Here is an 18,917-nt window from a genome sequence, read left to right as displayed (position 1 = left end):
GCCCATTTCATTCTGCCCAATAAGAAATCTGGAGATATGCTATACTTTATTTTGGTTTACTATACAGTATTCCATTGTATGTTCATGCTGTGTAAAATTGTGTAAATAAGCCATAGCTTGCTTATCCATTTTACTCTTGATTAGCACTTGGATAATGTTATGAATACATGAAAAAATAAAGTATTATATAGGTACTCATATGTACACAATTTGTTGAAGTATGATATACATACAGAGAAGTGCACATATTATAATAGTATACAGCTTGTTGAATTTTCACAAACTTACCATGCATGGGCAATCAGCACCAAACCCCGAGAAAAAGAAATGACCAATTCTCCAGAAGCCCAACTATGGCCCCTCCCAGTTATTAGCTTCCATCAGGGTAATCAGTATTGTGCTTTCTGAAAGCATAAATGAGTTTTGCCTGCTTGTGTCTCGCTTCTTTTGCTTAGCATTATATTTGTGAGATTTGTATGTGTTACTGCATTGAGAAGTAGATCACTCTTATTGTTGTATAGTATTCTGTTATATAAATATATCTCCAATTATCCATTTTACTGTAAATAAACATTCAGGTAGCTTCCAGTTTGGGGGTTATTATAAATAATGTTGCTCTGAGCTGTTTAACAGATACCTTTTGGCACACATTTGACATTGGTATATTCCTAGGAAATGAATTGTTAGGCCATAGGGTCTTCATATGCTTCAATTTAGTGGATATTGCCAGTTTTCCAAAGTAGTTGTACTATATACATAGCATTCGATCACTTGAGGAATCATTCTTAGTAAAGAATTTCAGCATAACCACTAGGAGAACAAATTTTAGAGTCATTCAGGCCAAATTCAGCTTACCACTAAACAGCTAGCTATACCACCTATGCATAACTGTGTCAAGCCTCAGTTTACTCCACTATAAAATAGGTATAATAAAATTATATATTATTTTATTTTTTAAATATTTTATTTATTTATTTTTAAAGAGAGAGGAAGGGAAGGAGGAGAGGGAGAGAAATATCAATGTGTGGTTGCCTCTCATGCACAGCACCCCATACTGTGGACCTGGCCCACAACCCAGGTATGTGCCCTGACTGTAAATCAAACTGGTGACCCTTCGTTTGCAGTCTAGTGCTCAATACACTGAGCCACACGAGCCAGGGCTAGATAATACTCTAATGCAACATAGAACAGTGCCTGGCACACAGTCAGTGCTTAGCTATGGTGGTTATTAATCACTACCTTCTACAACCTAGACAACATGAAAGATTAGAAACAAATATGCACAAATCATTCACAATTTTCATTCCCTGATGGAAGGAAATTGAAACTCTGACCCAAAAGGCATTACCAATTCCAGTGAGCATTATACTTGGACCCTGAAAAAATACATTTAAACATGATCCCAAAATGCATTTGCAAATTACTCTTGCCAGAGGCAAAGTTCTTGTATGCGGTACATTACCATCCATTTTTTTACCCCTACCAGAAATTACTCTTTAAAGACAAGACTGCCAAGGGCTACTCTGAAAAGTCACTAATATTATTATATTTTTTATTATATTTGCCAATTTCACACCTTCCTCAAACCAACCCCTAAAATTTGTTGAGAAGTGACTGTAATTGAAAAATTAGTTTTTAGTTTTTCTTGAAACTTATCAGTGTCTACAGCATCTTCCACAATCCTAAAAACCCTAAAAATGAGCCCAAATCCTAGCTTCAAACTGCAAAGAACTTGCCTTTTTTTATAGACATAAACTTGATAACTTCAGCATGGATTTCAGCAGCTGATGGGACAGCATCCTAGAAGTTAACACAGATGTATACTTAGTGAAGAGATACTGTTTTAGCCAATTGCTTGTGGTGGGTCAGGGTGAAATTATCTTAGGAAGGTACTTTTTGGAAGGTGCACTGTGTTCCTGATAAATTGAATCAGATGCCATATATCAGTCACCATTTCTCAATAAATAAAGCACACAGTCTACTAGAAAATATCTCATTTTTTTGAGGCCAGTAGTAGATCACTTTTTGAACATTTAATTGAAACTCTTATTTATAAATGAGAAAACTAGTCATTTAAAGTCTTATCTAAGGTCAATGGTTTGTTCCCTGGACAGGCGGAAAGCTCAGCTCTTATTCACAGTTCAGTGGTTGTTCCTCTTTGCCCTTGTACCATGGCTCCCACCACCCTCCCTTCCCTCCCCTACCACGTTTTCATAAAGACCCAGATCTGGGATTCAGAATGGGGATGCTGAAGAGTGTGACTTTAGGGAATGAACAACCAAATGCAAGGTGAGTGAGGATTGCCTGCTAGACTATAAGAGACTATAAGATCCAAGAAGAAGGACCTTTTTCATTTTGTTTATTATTGTCTTCCCAGTACCTTGAACTGTGATTGGTACATAGTAGGCCCTAAGTGTTAAATGAAAAGATGAATGAATGAATGACCGTTGGGTATTCCAGGTCCTTACTGTTTTCTCTCTCTTCTTCCAGTAATACAAACGATTAAAAGTACACATTTATATTCTAAAGAGAAGTCATATACAAGGGTCTGGTATGTGCCCAGCCCATTGCGAGCAATTAACAAATGTCAGATCGTTCTTTTCTTCCTCCCTAAGTGTAGATTACTTGGGCCTCGGGTAGGTCGAGAGACAAGTGCCCCGAGGAGGGTGCAGGGGGTGGGGCGCAGAGCTTGGGGTATGAGGTGATGTGTCTAGTTACTTAAGTCCTTGGATAGAAAGTGAGGCTGGTATCTAACCGGCTGGTGAGAAAGGGCTGTTGGCGTCTTTCTTAGTAAACAAATTCCAGTGCCCCGAAAAAGACACAAATATTTTACCCAGAAAGGCTACTCGCTTTTCTTGTTCGATTCTGGGCAGTAGTAAACTTTTAAGTACAACTTTTTTTGGTAAGCATCAGCAATGTTACGACTAGAGGAGGGGCGGTGATAGGAAAAGCCTGAAAGACTCTCTCCTCACCCAAATTATAGGCATCCCGCAGCGGTGGGAACTGCCTTTTGCAGGTCACAGCTTCTCCAGCCCCGCCCCCTGCCCGAGTACGCTGCGGAGGTTCAAGTTCGACCCCGAGTTTCTCGCCGCCTGCTCCCAAGCGGTCCGCGCGTCCATCGGACTCCCGAATGAAAGCGAGGAGGGTCCAGAGGTCATTAGGGTGCGGAGCCACTCGATCACACGTTGTGTTACCGCGTGGGAAAAAGTTTCCAACTCTGTCCGAAGGGTCTCCCAGTGCCCCCCAGTGGAATAGAGGCCTGCGCTTTGGCATCTGTTCCCTTGCGGGTCGCTTCCAATCGCGACCCCTTCTCAGGGAAGCCCCCTTGTGTCCCTCCTTCCTCCCGCTGCGCAGGTCACCCAGGAAGAGTACTTTGGAGGCCCTCCCGGGACGGCAGCTGGATCGCCTCCGGAGGGCCTTGGGTAGGGAGGGGGTCGAGAGACAAGTGTCCCGAGGAGGGTGCAGGGGGTGGGGCGCGGACCTCGGAGTAGAGAAGGGACAGTAGTGCCCACTTATCCCCAATGCGATGGCAAGATCGTTTCACAGCTTCCACACCCTCGCGGACCAACTCTGCGGGACCACAGCCGTCCCCGCACCGATAGTCCCCTGTACAACCCCCACCACACCCTCGATGCCCACTCCCAACACCCCCCCTCCCAACAATGCGCAGGCCCGGCCGCCCCAGCGCGCATGCCCTGGGCTCGCGAACGCGGCCAGCCCCCAGCCTTTTGCTTTCTACACACTCTACAACTGGGGAGGGGGCGGGGGAGGAGGGAGCCGGGTCCGCCACGTGACCAGCCAGTCGGGACCGCGGGGGCGGGAGCGCGCGCTGAGCTAGGCGCGGGGAGGGCGGGTGCGCGTGCGCGGGCTTGTGCTGAGGCGGGCGGCGGCGGTGGGCCGGCCGCGGAGGGGGAGGAGCGGGATCTGAGTGAGGCGGACAGGCGGAGGATGGGGCCGTGCCCGGGCTCCCGCTGCAGCCGCCCGGAGACACGCCGTGCACCCCCCGGCTCGGGGTTCTCGCGGCAGCGGAGGCAGCGTTAGAGGCGGCGACGGTGAGACCGGCGTTCCCAACGCTTCCCGGCCGCGCTTCTTCCTCGGACTGGGCGAAGCGGAGAGGCAGCGGCGGCGGCAGGAGGCGGTGGCGGCGGCACACCAGTGTCTCTCCAGCTGGAGATTTCTTTCTGCTTTTCTCGTCGACGGACTCACACCCTCTTTTTTGAGGAAGGGTGACCTCTTCTCTGGGACTGGAAAAAAATATTCGTTTGAGGAGGAGGGTGGGTGGCAGCATCAGGATCTGCTTCTTCTCTTTTTTAAGCCCCCCTCTTCCCCCCTCCAAGACCAAAAAGCAAACCCCACAACTGCTCCAGCATCCTCCTTCCCTTCCTCCACCTCCCTTCTCCACCTCTCCCAGTTTCGCCCTCTCCTCTCCTAATTATTTCATTATTATGCTTCCCTCTCTGGGGGGTCTCATCCCTCTCAGGTCGCTCGGAAGCCTCCCCTGGATGCATTTCTTAAAAATTTGGGAGCCTGGGAGTGAGTTTCCTCCGAGGCGTGTGTGAGAGGCAGCGGGGGTGTTTTCCTGTGTGAGGGGCGGGTGAAGTTCATTGCCCCCACTTTCCTGCGACCTTTTCGACCCGATTTTGACTCGGGGGGCAGGCGTTTTCGGGGGACAGGGGCGCGGCAGAGAATGGCCGCGGGGAGGGCTCCCCGGAGCCTCCCAGTCTCTTGATCAAAGCATTCCGCTATTCTGATTTATTGCCTGCTTGGTGAGTTATTTTTTTTTTTTCTTCTTTCCTCTAAAGGAGACCTGTGTGTTCAGCCATTACTTTGCTCGGCGCCGCTCACAGGAATCTCCGACCCTCAGTGCCGTGGGCAGCCCAACACTTGGGCTTCTCGCCTCTCGCCCTCGCTCCCGTCCCTCCTCCCTCTCTCCGCCCCTTCCCCCTTTTCTTTCTCCTCTCTTTCTTCCCCTCTCTCCCTTCTTTCGGCCGCCGTCTCCCCCGCGCCCTCCTCGGGGCGGAGGGAAGCCGAGAACGGGGGAGGGAGGGGTTGGTGTCAATTTTTTTGTGTGGCCGCGGCTGGAACCGGTGGCGGGCAGGAGGCGAGCGGGGAGACCCCGGCGCGGCAGAGCCATGGACGGCCCGACGCGGGGCCATGGACTCCGCAAAAAGCGGCGGTCGCGGTCGCAGCGAGACCGGGAGAGGCGCTCCCGGGGCGGGCTGGGGGCTAGCGCGGCCGGCGGCGGCAGCGCCGGCCGGACCCGGGCGCCCTCGCTCGCCTCGTCGTCGGGCTCCGACAAGGAAGACAATGGGAAGCCCCCGTCCTCCGCCCCGTCCCGGCCCAGACCCCCGCGGAGGAAGCGGAGAGAGTCCACCTCGGCCGAAGAGGACATCATTGATGGATTTGCCATGACCAGCTTTGTCACTTTTGAAGCGCTGGAGGTAAGGGGGACCCCCTCCCCCTGGTTTTCTTTATGCTCGACCCTACTCGGTTGCACCCAGCTCTGCTGCTTCCCTCACTGCGCTCTGGCCGGTCTGTCTGTCTGTCTTATGAGGTCTTATTGTTGGGGGGTGGGGGGAGCTGGGGGCGCGGGCAAGACGGCCAGCAGGAGGGAATCTCAAAGCCATGCCTGGTCTCCTGGTCCTCGTTCTCGCTCGCCTTTCCCCTGCTCCCCCTCCCTGCGCCCCCTCCACAGCAGATGGGCATATAGAAAGGGGTTCAGGCATTACAACAATGCGCCCCCCTCCACGGATAGCTCTGTCCCTACTCTTCCTCCTCTCCCTCCCAATCATGGCTTCTTGGCTGGTGGAAGTCTCTTTGCTGGGTTTGGGGCGCCCGTGGACGGTTTTTCTACGGAGCCATATGACCGTGTGTGTGTGTGTTTCTGTATAGTATATACCTTTCCTGGTGTCCTCGGGACTGGAGACTAATGGGGTTTTGTGGTTTTCTGACCCCCTCCCTGCCTTTTTTTTTTTTTTTTCCTGGTGAAGCTGGGAAGGGGGCGTTTTCTCCTGGTTGGGAGAAAGGAGGGAGGAGGGGAGAGCAGAGAGGAAAGGATGGAATATCTTTCTGTATTCCGTAAGGGGCTGTATTACAGAAAGGGTTAATTACAATATCTGTGTGTGTGTGTATATATATATATGTGTGTGTGTGTGTGTGTGTGTGTGTGTGTATATGCACATGTGTGTGTGTACATGAGCAATTTGGTTAAAGGATAGAGAAAAGGTGCACCAGGGAGGACTGGTGGGAGGAAAGAATAAAATCCTGGCTGGTATCTGAAGGGCTTGTCACCCAATTGTACCTCTCCCTTTCCTTTTTTTGTGTTTTCTTTTTTTTTCTTTCTGATTGTGTATGTATATATGTCTTTATTCCTTGGGCACCTGCAGTGTTGATTTACAAATGCACGTTTTCCTGCCCTCTAACCAGCTCCTGGGGAAGGGGGGTGGGTTAGGGGAGTTAGAGGGAGAGGGTCGAGGGGATGGGGGGGAAAGTGTCTTTACCTGGAAGGATCACATTTGGTGTTGGCATGGGTCATTGGTCTTTATAAATGTAACCCCTCTTTTCCTCCCCCACCTTCCTTTCCCCACTCCCAACACAACACACACACACACACACACACACACACACAGAGAGAGAGAGAGAGAGAGAGAGAGAGAGAGAGAGAGAGAGAATGAGAATTTGAGATTCTGCATAGTTGTTCCGGCTTTTCTTAAGCACAAAACCAGGATAGTTGGTTTCTAGCCTTTCATGCACCTGATATGGTGGTTAGGGGTTCCTGAAGGAAACTTTTCCCTCTCCCTATGATTTTTTGCTTTTATGGTATTGTTTGAGATGATCAAATACAAGCTTTGTTAGTGACAGCTTAAATCTCACATGCAGTAATGGTAAAGGTTTAGATTCTTGGTTTTGTGTGTGTGTTTGGGTGTTAGGTTTAAATATATATATATTTTAATGGGAGCCAGTTTCCCATTTGAACTGCTTTTTGGTTGGGCTGCTGGTGGTGATGCTGGTAGTGGATGGTTGCTAGTGGTTGGGGAGGAAGGGAAGGTGGTTGGTGGTATTGGTGACTATAGATTTTGATGTTAGTGATTGAATCAGTTACCCTTTGGTTCTGGAATTGGTACTTTATTGGTTAAAGTGAATCTTACACGGTTGTTTTGAGTTGAGGCTCACCACTTATTAGGATAATTCTGTGGATTCAACTTTGCCAAGGTAGGAAGGAGGGTACTGTACTATGTAACCTCTTTCTCTCTGTGTCTCTCTTGATTTAAAATAGGAATTGAAATAGCAGCATGCATGCTAATAGAAAATGCTGCCTGGAGTTTGGTTCACCATTGCTATCTGTGGTACATTAGGATGATGCTTGCAAAATCTGGTTACAAGTGGTTCTGCTTTTTGTGTGGTTACCCTGGGCTTCCCTGTGGCCCCTCTCTCAGTAAGCAGGAGAGGCCTGCAGATTTCCATGAATATTTCTGAAGGCCAAGTGGAGATAGATACAACTTATGCAGTTTTTTTTAATCGTTAACTTTCCATAAATAAATATTTGCCTGGGCTTGTGATGTGTATATCTATCTGTTTGGCATTTGAGAGAACATACGCTCTTCTAGTTTCTTTTAGGCTTAAAAACCTTAATTTTTAAAGAAAACCAAGATGAAGTGTACTGTTAACACCATTTCTTTTCTTGCTGTGATTATTTTTTTCCAACTTTTCTAGATGCAAAACCAAGGTTGTTTTGTTTAGCTGAATACTATACAACCTTTATATCTAAATATCATTTACATATCTGTGTGTGGGTCTAAAAAGTGTAACTTTTAAAAAAGTTTTCTTAAAACTTCATAGACAAATTTAAACATGTACAAAAGTAGAGAGAACAGTTTGATAACACCTCAGTGGACCTAACACCAAGGTCAGCAACTACTACTAACTAGATCATATCTCATCTTGTTTCATGTATGTCCCATTTATTTATTCCTCCCCCAGATGTGATATGAGAAATATTTCTGTATGTGTCTCTAAATGGTAATGACTTAAAAAACCCAAAGCCCCGTTGTAGCATTATCACACCCAAATAGACTACAGTTCCTTAATATTATCAAATATCCTGTCAGTGTTCATCTTTAAAAGACCCAGCTTTTGTAGGAAAGCTGTAAATAAACTTTACAGACTGAAAACACAGTGGGGAATAAAAACCATTATGTATGTCTGATTCTGTGAACAAAGGTAGATCTGTTTGCTGCACATTTGTGTCTGTGCTGGATGGTCAAACATATGTGTGTAGTGGTCACAAAGATAAAACCTATGTATTACTCATTTTGGGAGATTTACTCAAATGTCACCATACAATGTGAGGGAAACAGGCAACTGAACTGTGAACTTGGATGGAAATGTATGTGACAGGAATGCTTTGAAATGCTAAAAATTATTGTAGATTCTAAGAGTACCCTAAATACATACTATTTTTTGTGCCTTATGTTTAGAAATGAAAACAGTCATCACCACATAACGTTGAGGCTGCTGTGCTACTATGATGATGTGATAAGAAACCAGACATGTTGGCTTGTAAGCTAGGCTTGTTCCTTATGCCAGTTTAGAGCAGTAGCAGGCAAACTGTGGAGTAGCATACTTCAGATGTTAATGGACACATCAATTTTGACTTTTAAAAAAGGCTGCTAACTAGTAATGAAAATTGCTGATATAAAGTGTTCCGGCCCAACTATGATTTAGTAAATGCTGGAGCAAAAGAAAGAACCTTGTCTAATGAAAACCAGCCTTTTTATGTTGATTATTTTTTCACCGTTGGATATTTATTTAAGATGACAAAAGCTTTGGCAATAGTTTAAGAAGCCCACACTTTATAGGCAGTGAAACTGGCTGAGGTAGTTTCATATTCTGCAGGGACACTTGTCTTGAGTAATTGTGCCCTGCAGTTCAAGTATGTGACTGTGAAGAGTCTCATGATAGAAGATAATAGGGTAGGTGAGGAGGCTAAAGTTGAACATGGTGTTATTTTCATTAGGCATTTGAAAAAGAGTTACCCTTTGGATATGATATTGTTTATGTGGATATTCTTTGAATAATAGGAGAGTGAATATCCCCAGATGTCATGTCTCATTTTAAAAAAAGTGGCTTCTAGCAAACTGTGAATGGAAGTGTTGGGGTACTAGTACTGTCAGTGTACCCTGATATGCCAGATAATATTGCCTTTCTGTTACTTGGGTTTCTTTCTTTGTAGTCTTGATTAGTAAGCCATGTGAGTACTGCAGCTGAAAATTTGACTTTGCACATCCATTATTTCTCCCCGCACTTCTCTATTGTGCACTGTTCTTAGTGCAGCCCCCTTTCGTACCTCTGACCAAGGGAAGCAAAGATGAAATTGGTGAGATTAGCAGACAGGAGGGCAATTGGAGTTTTGCAGACTTGTGAAAATTAAGGAAGACTCATTCCTGGTGGGTACAGGATCAAGTTTGGTTTCAGGGCTTACTCCGAAACACTATACATTGCTAGCGTAAATAGGCTGTTCAGAATTTGTCCTTATGGTATGCCATGTTAATAGGCTCTAGTAATTTATTATGGTAAAATCTCCCTTATTCAGTCGTTTAAAAAAACATTAATCATGTTCCTTGTATCAGTCAGCAAATATTTATGGAGTGCTTGATATGTGCAAGGCACCAGAAAGAGTACAGAGAAACCTAAATATATATGTAGCATCTTGAAGGAGTGTGCAGTTCACTTGATAAATTAAGTCCTGCACCTACAAAATAATTTTGAAATAGGTGCTGGAATGCTTAATACCAAGTAAGTGTACTGGGCTTTAATAGAATGGGGTAATGAGTGCCATTGCTTGAAGTATTTGAGAAGGCTTCTTGGAGAAGATGGGGCCTAAAAGGTTGAAGTGATATGAATAGATAAAGAATGCAGAGTGGAAAGAGCATTCTAAGAAGAGGGAATAGTGAAGGAGGCACAGAAAAAAGTGAGAAGACGCTATTTGATTAAGGCTTGGAGCAGGGAAGGGCTGATAGAAATGAGTACAAAATTAGGGAGCTAAAGAGTGCTTGTTGGGGGAGTCAGGAGACCAGAAACATGGTCCAGGCTTCGCTGTCCTGACTATTTTAGTGACCTTGGGAAGTACTCTAAAAGTGTCATTTTCTTAATCCATTAGTTGAGAGGTTTAGATTAGTTTCAGAGCAAAGGTGCTCAGCTAGGTGGGAACATAGCTCTGCCAGATGTTCATGGGTTGTGTGTTCCAGACTGAAAAAAAAAATGTCATCTGTCGTCAAATAGTTTCGGAACTGGATGGGCTAGGCAAAATTAAAGGGTGACTTGTTTTGCCAGAATTAAGTCTTTTATTATATGAATGCGAGTTTTAAATATCAGAGAAGGCCATGTGATGTGTCTTATTTCCTAAATTTATTTGACCACAGGGCACTTTTATTCTTGGCATTAGAATCCATAATCTGGTATGGGAGATGCTGGGAAAGATCTCAGAGATCCCTTCCAGGAACTTGGTGATCTCTGAGTTTGGGGTTAGTGGGCCCAGGACAGATGACTTGGAAAACCAGGCACAGACATTTGAAGTTGGAGTGGAAGCTGCTGCTTAAGTGGGAGTGGCAAGGGTAGTACGAGGTGTGAACAAGGATGATTAGTTCGTTTCTCTTCCAGTTCTCTTTTCCTGCCTGGTGTCAGCCCTCTCATTGATTGTTAGCAACCCCACCATGAGGTAAGAATTGGTCAGTGATTTTCATTAATAACTCTCTTGGTGTGATAACACCCAATTGTCATGCCACCACGCTGCCTCTAGCCAATAAATATCCTGTCTTCTTGGTCCCTTCTAGTTTGCTGTAGTGCTGCTTTTTAGCAAGCTGGGGAAGAAAGTTGGATGAGAAAGGTTGACACTAATGTTAAAATAAAGCTTTCAGAGTATCTACCTTTTGCTTGCTTATGTATGAAGTGCTAGTTCAAAAAAGGTCAGAATCCTTCTGTTGTCAGTCAGCCAGGGAGAGCTGTGGAGATACGTTTTATTTTTGCATTTTCACTTTTTATTTTGGGAAGTTTGGAATGGGACTGCAGGGTAAATGGGTCAGTTCCAGCATTTCACTGCTGAAAGTGTGCATAGCTTTAAGATCTGTGAAATGGTAAGAAAGTTTACAGAAAAGAAGAGTGTGAATAATGGGTTGGTTATGAATTTACATATTTTACCATGTGTACTGAATTTCAGTATTTTGCTGTATAAGACAGAGATCACATCAGGATTATTTATGTGAGATGAGGTGGAAGATTGTGATGTGATGATTCCATGCAGCTTGTGTTAGCTGTTGAGATTAAGTACTTCAGCTCTTTTTTTGGGAAGTAGCGTATAAATGAAGCAGTAAATTGAAAAAAATGAATGACAGAGTTAGTGATGAGCTTTTCATCCTTTCATGAGCTTGTTCTCTAACTTTTCAAAAAGGGTTAAAAAAATAGAGCCTTCGACACAATTCAAGGAACATTGAGGGTGATATAAAAAGATCCTGAGACTATACAGCAGTTCTATATACTGTCAGAAATAAGGAGCGATTAGTTTGAGAGAATGTTAGAATTAGAAATAAGGTCCCTAAGCTGAAAAAAATAGTAGTTGAGGGCAGCAGTAAAGGAACAATTTAGGTCTCAGTGGCTGCAAGATTTGGGAGTCTTTTGGACAGGAAGTCTGGAGTACTTCTTGAAGAAGGGTGTTGGGTGTGTGTCCACATGCACAGAGGGTGGAGGTTGGTGGGTTAGGTGACTTTACATTATATTCTGTTTTGCCCAGTGCTCTTTATGGAATCTGGTACACTAAATGTAGCCTAACTTAGTGAAAGTGCCTCATGCTATTTTTTTCTCTTCAAGAGACACCCTTTTTTTCACATTCAGGAGTAAACCCAATATTCTGTAGATACAGGAAAAAGGTTGATAATGAGGTAACTGCTGTTCATTTGATAAAGTTCTGAAAAAAATCAGGGAGATTTAAAAACTCAGTAGGAAGAGCAAGATAGGAATTAGTTTGGTGGAACCCAAGATAGATCAAAAATAAGTTAGGGACACTGTTAGCTGAGTCAGAACTGTTTTTCTTACAAAATCTGTACCTGTTCCTAGATGAATGCTGATTTTTTTTCTGTAGTAGAGGGACATAGAATTTAAGGCTGGTGAGACCCTAACTTTATCTTCTAACAGTCATAGCTGTGATCTTCCTTCATTTCTTCTCACAAGCCTTGGAGAGTAAGAGGTATGCAGTCAATAGGTATCATTGTAAGGTCCAAAGAATAGGTCCTCCTTATGCTTTTTGTAACTGAGGAGTGGGGGAGTGGGTTTCACGTAGCCTGGCTTCCTTTGCTTGCTTAGGAAGACACTAGGCAAGTACATGTTTCTGTGTCTCAGTCCTCTTCAGGTCTCTGATTTCATCTTTTGCAAGGGGACCGATTTGTGTCTTGAAATTCTCTGTACTGCTGCCTTCTTTGCAGGTGTTTATTTCATGTATTAGTGTCAATGGCAGCCTCATCACAGAATCCAGTAGATTCCCAACTCACCTACTCACTGCCTGCTTCCTTCCTTCCCTCCCTCCCTCCTAACTATCCTCCCTTCTTTCCCACTCTTCCTTTATTGAGATACAGCTATCAAAATTATTAATGAAGTTACTAAAAGGTAATGGATTTAGGAAATTGTGAATGAAATGTGGAAACTTACAAATTTCAAATTTCCATTGTTTGAACTCCAACAGCCTGTTTGAGGAAGGGACTCTGACGTTAGAGAATTACTTGCTACAGTTTTCTGGGCTATTAAAATGCATCATTCTGATTTCTCATTTTTATCTGAACCTCTAGTTAGAGTTTGCCTGAGAAATGTCACAAATTACCAAATTACATACAAATATTTTTTACTTAATTGTCATTTTGGCTTGCTGCTATACCTCAAGGTGCCATATCTCCTTGGTACCTTCAGAACCATGGAAAATCCAAGTGTGGTAAAATGGGGTTGCAAGAGGAGAGGGGCAAGCCCCCAGTTTTTAAGTAATGGAAAATGGCTAATGTAGGTTGGGATTCAGTTTTGGCAGAAAGCCTTCAAATTGCAGGTGCTGTGTGATTGCTATTAACTGAGGCATTTTGAAATGACCTGGTCTCAATTCAGAAGCACAGCCTGTGAAGACAAATGTGACTCTTGGTTACGTGGCTGATATTTGATACTTTCAGACTGGAGCAACATTCTGAATCTGGGACAGGGTTTAAGTCAGTGCCAAGGTCAAGTCGTGATGGTACCTGAGGGACGTCGTTTTCCTTGTTGTCCCCACACCTACTCTGCATTGCAGAACACCAACCTACCAGCCTCATTTAAGGTTTCTGCAAAGTTTCTGGTGGCAGTGATATTTTAGAGCTTGAAAAGAGGCATTAAAAGAGTTCAGTGTTTGCAATTATCCCTTAAAGGTTATACTGAAATAGATTTTTGTTTTTGTTGTTGTTTGCTAGGGTCTCTGTTTAGTTATACTTAGTGGCTAAAGGTTATTCAGTGAATAGTTTTCCATAGTTAAAAACTAAGTAAGAAGAAACCCCTAGAAGAATGAGTATGTAGATGAAACAATAGTTGAACATTAGATTATCACTTGTTTTTCAGCCACATACTAGAAATTCCAGTGTTCCACCCCATTCTCTCTTCACTTGGCAAAAATAAGGAATGTACTGGGTTATGCTGTTCTAAAGTGATTTTATGTAATTCAAGTGAAATTATACTGTCACAGGGACAAAAGGGGAAACAAGCATTTGTTATTGTTTTGCTGTTATTTGTTACTATTATTGCAGTGCTGTGTAGTGCAGTTTGCTTCTTTCCCATTTCTTATCAGATTACTTGTGAAAATGACAGTTTTGAGCTTAACATGCAGAACATCTTTAGGAGGAGTTTCTTAAAGTTAGGACCTCAACTTTCAGAGCAGTCCTTTGATCCATTTTACTTCAGTTATTGTTGGTTTTAGTGATGTAGTTCCACAATACCTCTTATTTTACAGAGAAAAACACAGCTCAGAGGGGTTAATTGACCCTAGGAGTAAGAAACTGTCACTGTTAGCCAGTAAAACTAGGAGACTGTCTACTTCTCCTTAGTGCTAGGATTCCCAAAGACCGGACATGTTGGAAGGAGTTTGTTTTTTTTTAAAGCAGAAATAATGCTGCAAATGAGAAGGAGCACCCACAATTGTAAAACTTCTAATTTTCTAAGGATTTTAACAACCCAGCCTCATCTCTCTTTCCAGAATGAGGATGTGGGGTGATGATATCAGGATTTCTCATCTTTGAATGTACCTTGGAAAGATAAAATAACTATTTGGTTATAAAATGACCTTAATGGGGTTTATTTAAAAATTTAACGTAATTTTTTTGGATAAAATATTTTCTTTAGCCTGGCAATTCAGAGAAACTTAGAGCAACTTAACAAGTTTGGTAGCAGAACATTTGAAACCAGTGAACTTTGGAGTATGGTGGAATTAAAGACTCAACCAAACTTTTCTTTTGAAGAAAGGCTCACACCATTAAATCCACATGATGTGTTGGCTAAGCCATCTAGCCTCTTTATTGCTGAACCAGGAAATTTATAACAACTGTTTGTCATGTGTATATATTTATAGTCAATCATATAATGAAAAGAAGTTTTCATGAGATTGTAATAACATATCAAGATGGATATAATTAAAATAGAAGCAGATTGACACCCTGAGTTAAATGCAAACCATAAAACATGGTACCTGAGCATTATGCTTTACATATTTGCTGCAGGGGGCAGTCAGCCAAATATGCAAATATAGACATTGATGAATTTCCCTGGGTGTGTATGTGGTTACGGAAACCCAACTATTTTATTAATCTTTTATCAAGCATTGTTTAGATTTGCAGTAGCAATGGAATGTATTAATTTGGCAGACCAAATAGTTTAGGACTAGAAAGTAGGAAATAATAAAGGGAAGGCATGATTGATATACTCTCCTATAAATAACACATGCGACTGACAAAAGGGCTGAGTAATCTTTAGATCTGTGCTTGATGCCTTTAATGGAGTTGTTAAACCAGGATGTTTAAGTTGAACTTCAATCAGAGAGACTGTCTTCCATTTAAAATGCAGGCTTATTTCTAGTTACACTCTGGACTGGTATGTTGACAAAATTGGTATAAATTGAATTTTTGTAAACTGGACCAAATGCACCAGGAGACTCTCACTGTGAAAAATGAGAGTCCCCCCACCCCGCCCCCCATGAGGGATAGTACTTGTCCTCTCTGCAGGGAAGTTGGGATTTTGGTACAGTGGGTCTATTTAGATGGACATTGCTTTTCCTGAAACACTTTCTGCACGTGTTCCATGCACTTCTGGAAGAAAGTGACTGTGAGATTTGCATTTTCTGTTCAGGTTTCATACCTCATTCGATCTGTGCTTCCAGGAATAATTGGTGGTGATTTGAATAAGCTTGCATCATTCAGATTTCAGAGGTTGGTTTTCAAGTGTATGCTAAGGTGGACTTTTGGCTATGAATATGGAATAGGATTTCCATATCTGTTTCATTGGGGAGTTCAGGCATGTCATAACCACTTCAGAGTCATGATTGTAAAGAGGCACCCTAACTGTAATTTTTCTATATGACAGTTCAGTTTTAAAATTGTAAAGATGCCAAATGCAGGGCTGTATTGTTATTAGGGAAGTTGGTGACATCTGTTATGTCTTGTTAACCATGGGAGGAAAATGCTTTAATCAAAACATCTAATTATGTCCTCTCAACTGATGAAAGATCCTTTGCTAAATTTTTGGAATTGGCTTTAATGGATGAAGCTGGCCTCTGTGGGAACTGTGAAGTAAATTTACTCTTTTTATTTGAAAAATACTTATTGTTAACTATGTGACATAAAGATGCTGTAATTTTGTCAAATTGCTCTTAAGCTGTGTGTGGAAAAAGGTATTTTCAGAAGGCATCTAAGCCAGCATAAAGTTTTTGTTTGTGTCCTCCCTCTCCCTCCCTGCCCCCCCCCCCCCCCCCAGCATATGAGCCCCAGAGGGAGTTTGTGTTTCCAGATGTGAGCCTAGGAGGATATATGGTGGCTAAGAGCCGCCTGGGGAGAGAGCAAATGATAATTACAGGTGAGAGGCAGGGGGATAATTCCGCCTGTGTGCTGGGAGGTGTGATTTCACACCTGAATGTTGAAACCTGCTGTGTTAGACAGTTGTGTTGTTTTAAAATTAGTTTTGCTAGTCAAATATAGAAATGGACCAGATTGTTCTAGGTCACCTTCAGTTGAAGGACTGTAACTGTTTAAAAAATTGAAGTATAATGTGATTACAGAAATAATTCCCTGTGTTTTAAAAGAAAGTAGTTGCATATGATACCTGAAAGTATTGAAAACTGTTTAACTCAGCATATCTACACAGCTTCCAGCTCCCTTGGTCACTTTGTAAAATTTAATATTTTGGCATTGTGGCTTTCTACTTTGAATCATTCAGTCTTCAAAACCTATTGAGTAAAGACATCCTTTTACCTATATTTCAATCCAGAATTAATTTTGTCTGTAGAAACTGTTTCCAGAATCATAGATGATGATGTTGATGATGATAAAATTTATTGATAGTCCAAATGCTGGGATATGGAGTAGGTCAGAGAAATGCTTTATTTCTTAGGTTTTAGAGTATTTCATTTTTATAAAATGCCTTTTCCCCATAGATTGAGGTCTTGGGGGCTGGCCTAATAGTTTTTAAAGTGTTGACCAAAACACTGTGTACTCTGTTTTATTTGAGATCTTGTGGGAAGTTCAGGTACTGTTATATGCTCTGTAACGGTTTATTGTGTGCCTGTTACATGCTCTTGGTCAGCTATATGCTCTGTGCTGGCATTTTGTGTGTCACTTGGGAGAATGACTGTAACCTTAGGAAAGCTGGAGGTTTTTTCCCTTGTGTTTCTAATGTATTGTTTTATTTTCCTCTGTTCTCTACCTTTAGACTCTGTATTCTCCTTGTGTATGTTTTTCATAGGATATTTGAAGTTCTCAGAATTGTTGCTTCCTTTGCTCAGTAATCCATGCATAGTAGGTACTCAGTGAGTGCGTATTTAGAGTTGACCTATTTCCACAAAAATTCCAGGAAAAGACATTTTCGAAAAGGGAGCTACTGTTTACTGAGTACTTACTCTGTGCCAGGCATTGTGCTTGGAATTTTATATTCATTAGAGTTATCCCATGAAACAAACAAACAAACAAACAAACGATATCCCTATTTTACAGTTTAAGACACTGAAACTTAGGTCAGCTTGCCCAAGGTCAGTACTAGAGAGGCAGGAAATGCAGCAGTTTCTGCCTGACCTGAAAGCTTGTGCTCCTTACCCCTTTCCACTCTTCTTTTTAATATAAATTCATTTTGTGAGAGTCCCATATGGGTCTCTGGTAGACCACATGTGTTCTCTGTTGCTGCTGAAAATTCTCTTGGTTACAAAGGATTTTTTAGGTATAATAATAGGCTTCAGGGAGGGAAAAGTACCTCATCAGCTTTTGGGAAGTCCTTTATATTCTTTTTAAAAGCTGGAGTTTACAGTAGGTGGCTGCCACTCCTACAGCACATCTGTAGCTTCTTTATTGTTAGTTTTTCCTTTTCTCTTTCTTTCACTGCTTTTCCCTGTATAAAAATCTGACCTTTTCTCAGGTCACATTGCTCAGGTAGATTTTAAGCCATTGTCAAAGACAAGGATTCAGGCTCCTAATACTGAGGGTTACTGTTTGGCAGTTCCTGTACTAAACCCTTTCACATATGTAGTGATCTCAATGATATTTTTGGAACAGAAGTGTAAAATCAGAGAAGGGACTGGCACCCTCTCAACAGGTCACTGTGAGTACAATCGTATTTTCTAATATTGATTTCTCTGTTTGAATTGTCTCCTTTTGAATTATTCTAGCAAGTGGCATTTCTCATGGCAATCTACTCCACATAAAACAGATCTTTTTGCTAGTTTTTGTTTTTTTGACTAGTAGATTCATTATTCTTCCTAGTGAAAAACCATACTAAATGGTTTTTGCCTTTCTTGATATTTATATCTTGAAAGTACCTTTTGACAAATGGTGCATTATTTTCTCTGTTATTGTTTCCTTTTATTATTCTAAGCACATTTGCATGTTGTTCCCCCCCTTTTCCCACTCCTCCTGTAGAGGTTTGTTTATGCAACAAAGAGTATGCTAATAAATGTGACTGTTAGATTTGCTTCTTATGGAAATTCTAAGTGTGATTAGAGTACTATACATCTTGAGAAGCCCCCTCCTCATTTCTTCTGGGCCAAGGTGGGTCTCCACAGAGTTCATCCTCTAGTACTTCAGGATTCAGAGCTGGCTGATGACCACCCCTTGAGGAGTAGTATCTCACACACACATACACACGTATACACAACAGAGAGAGAGAGAGAGAGAGAGAGGGAATTAATGAATATGAGTACCTTACTGGGCCTGAAATTTCCAAAGATTTCTGGGTGAATATGAAGATCAGTCTAATTAAATACTTCTCTGAAAAGTCTTTTTCGTTTGAAGAGACAAGGCAGTTTCTTCTTGGAATCATCATGCTCTGAGACCTGTAGTCTTGTCCTTTCCCTCCAGCTACTTCAAGGAGCATGGCTATCCTTTTGCTTATCCAAAAGAGGAATATAGTAGATTTCTGTTTGTACCTGAGTTTGTACAGCAGATCCTAGTCAAAGCATGTCCTTTGAAATTTAACTATTACTATAAAAGTCTAGTGTAATAAGAACCATACACCTTTAAGTCCAGCGTTTAAAAAGGAATCTCTTATACCTGAATTTTATATATTTGTAAAATGTGAGTTCTGTATTACCTCCAGGGCCTGCCTCAGATTGTAAATACTTAGGTAGGAATTGCGTATTTTTAACTTTCTTTGTGTTATTCCTTACCCCTCAG

General features: G+C 42.3%; 1 protein-coding gene across 5 annotated transcripts in view; it reads left to right on the top strand.

The window, feature by feature from the left end:
* Positions 1-3,993: 3,993 nt before the first annotated feature.
* Positions 3,994-18,917, top strand: part of AUTS2 (activator of transcription and developmental regulator AUTS2) — a 1,159,817-nt gene continuing 1,144,893 nt past the window's right edge. For 3 of the 5 annotated variants that reach the window (XM_053663485.1, XM_053663486.1, XM_053663484.1), the window contains exon 1: positions 3,994-5,441. In XM_053663485.1, the coding sequence (XP_053519460.1) occupies positions 5,133-5,441 (309 nt within the window). In that variant the 5' untranslated portion in view covers positions 3,994-5,132. The remainder of the gene's footprint in view (positions 5,442-18,917) is intronic. The other 2 variants (XM_053663488.1, XM_053663487.1) reach the window with 1 other exon arrangement.

The sequence above is a fragment of the Artibeus jamaicensis genome, unplaced genomic scaffold (assembly GCF_021234435.1).
Source record: "Artibeus jamaicensis isolate MK-2021 breed Jamaican fruit bat unplaced genomic scaffold, CSHL_Jam_final contig_3182, whole genome shotgun sequence".
Taxonomy (NCBI): Eukaryota; Metazoa; Chordata; class Mammalia; order Chiroptera; family Phyllostomidae; genus Artibeus; species Artibeus jamaicensis.
The sequence above is the reverse complement of the archived record's forward strand: the minus strand, read 5'-3'. Positions and strand labels throughout refer to the sequence as shown.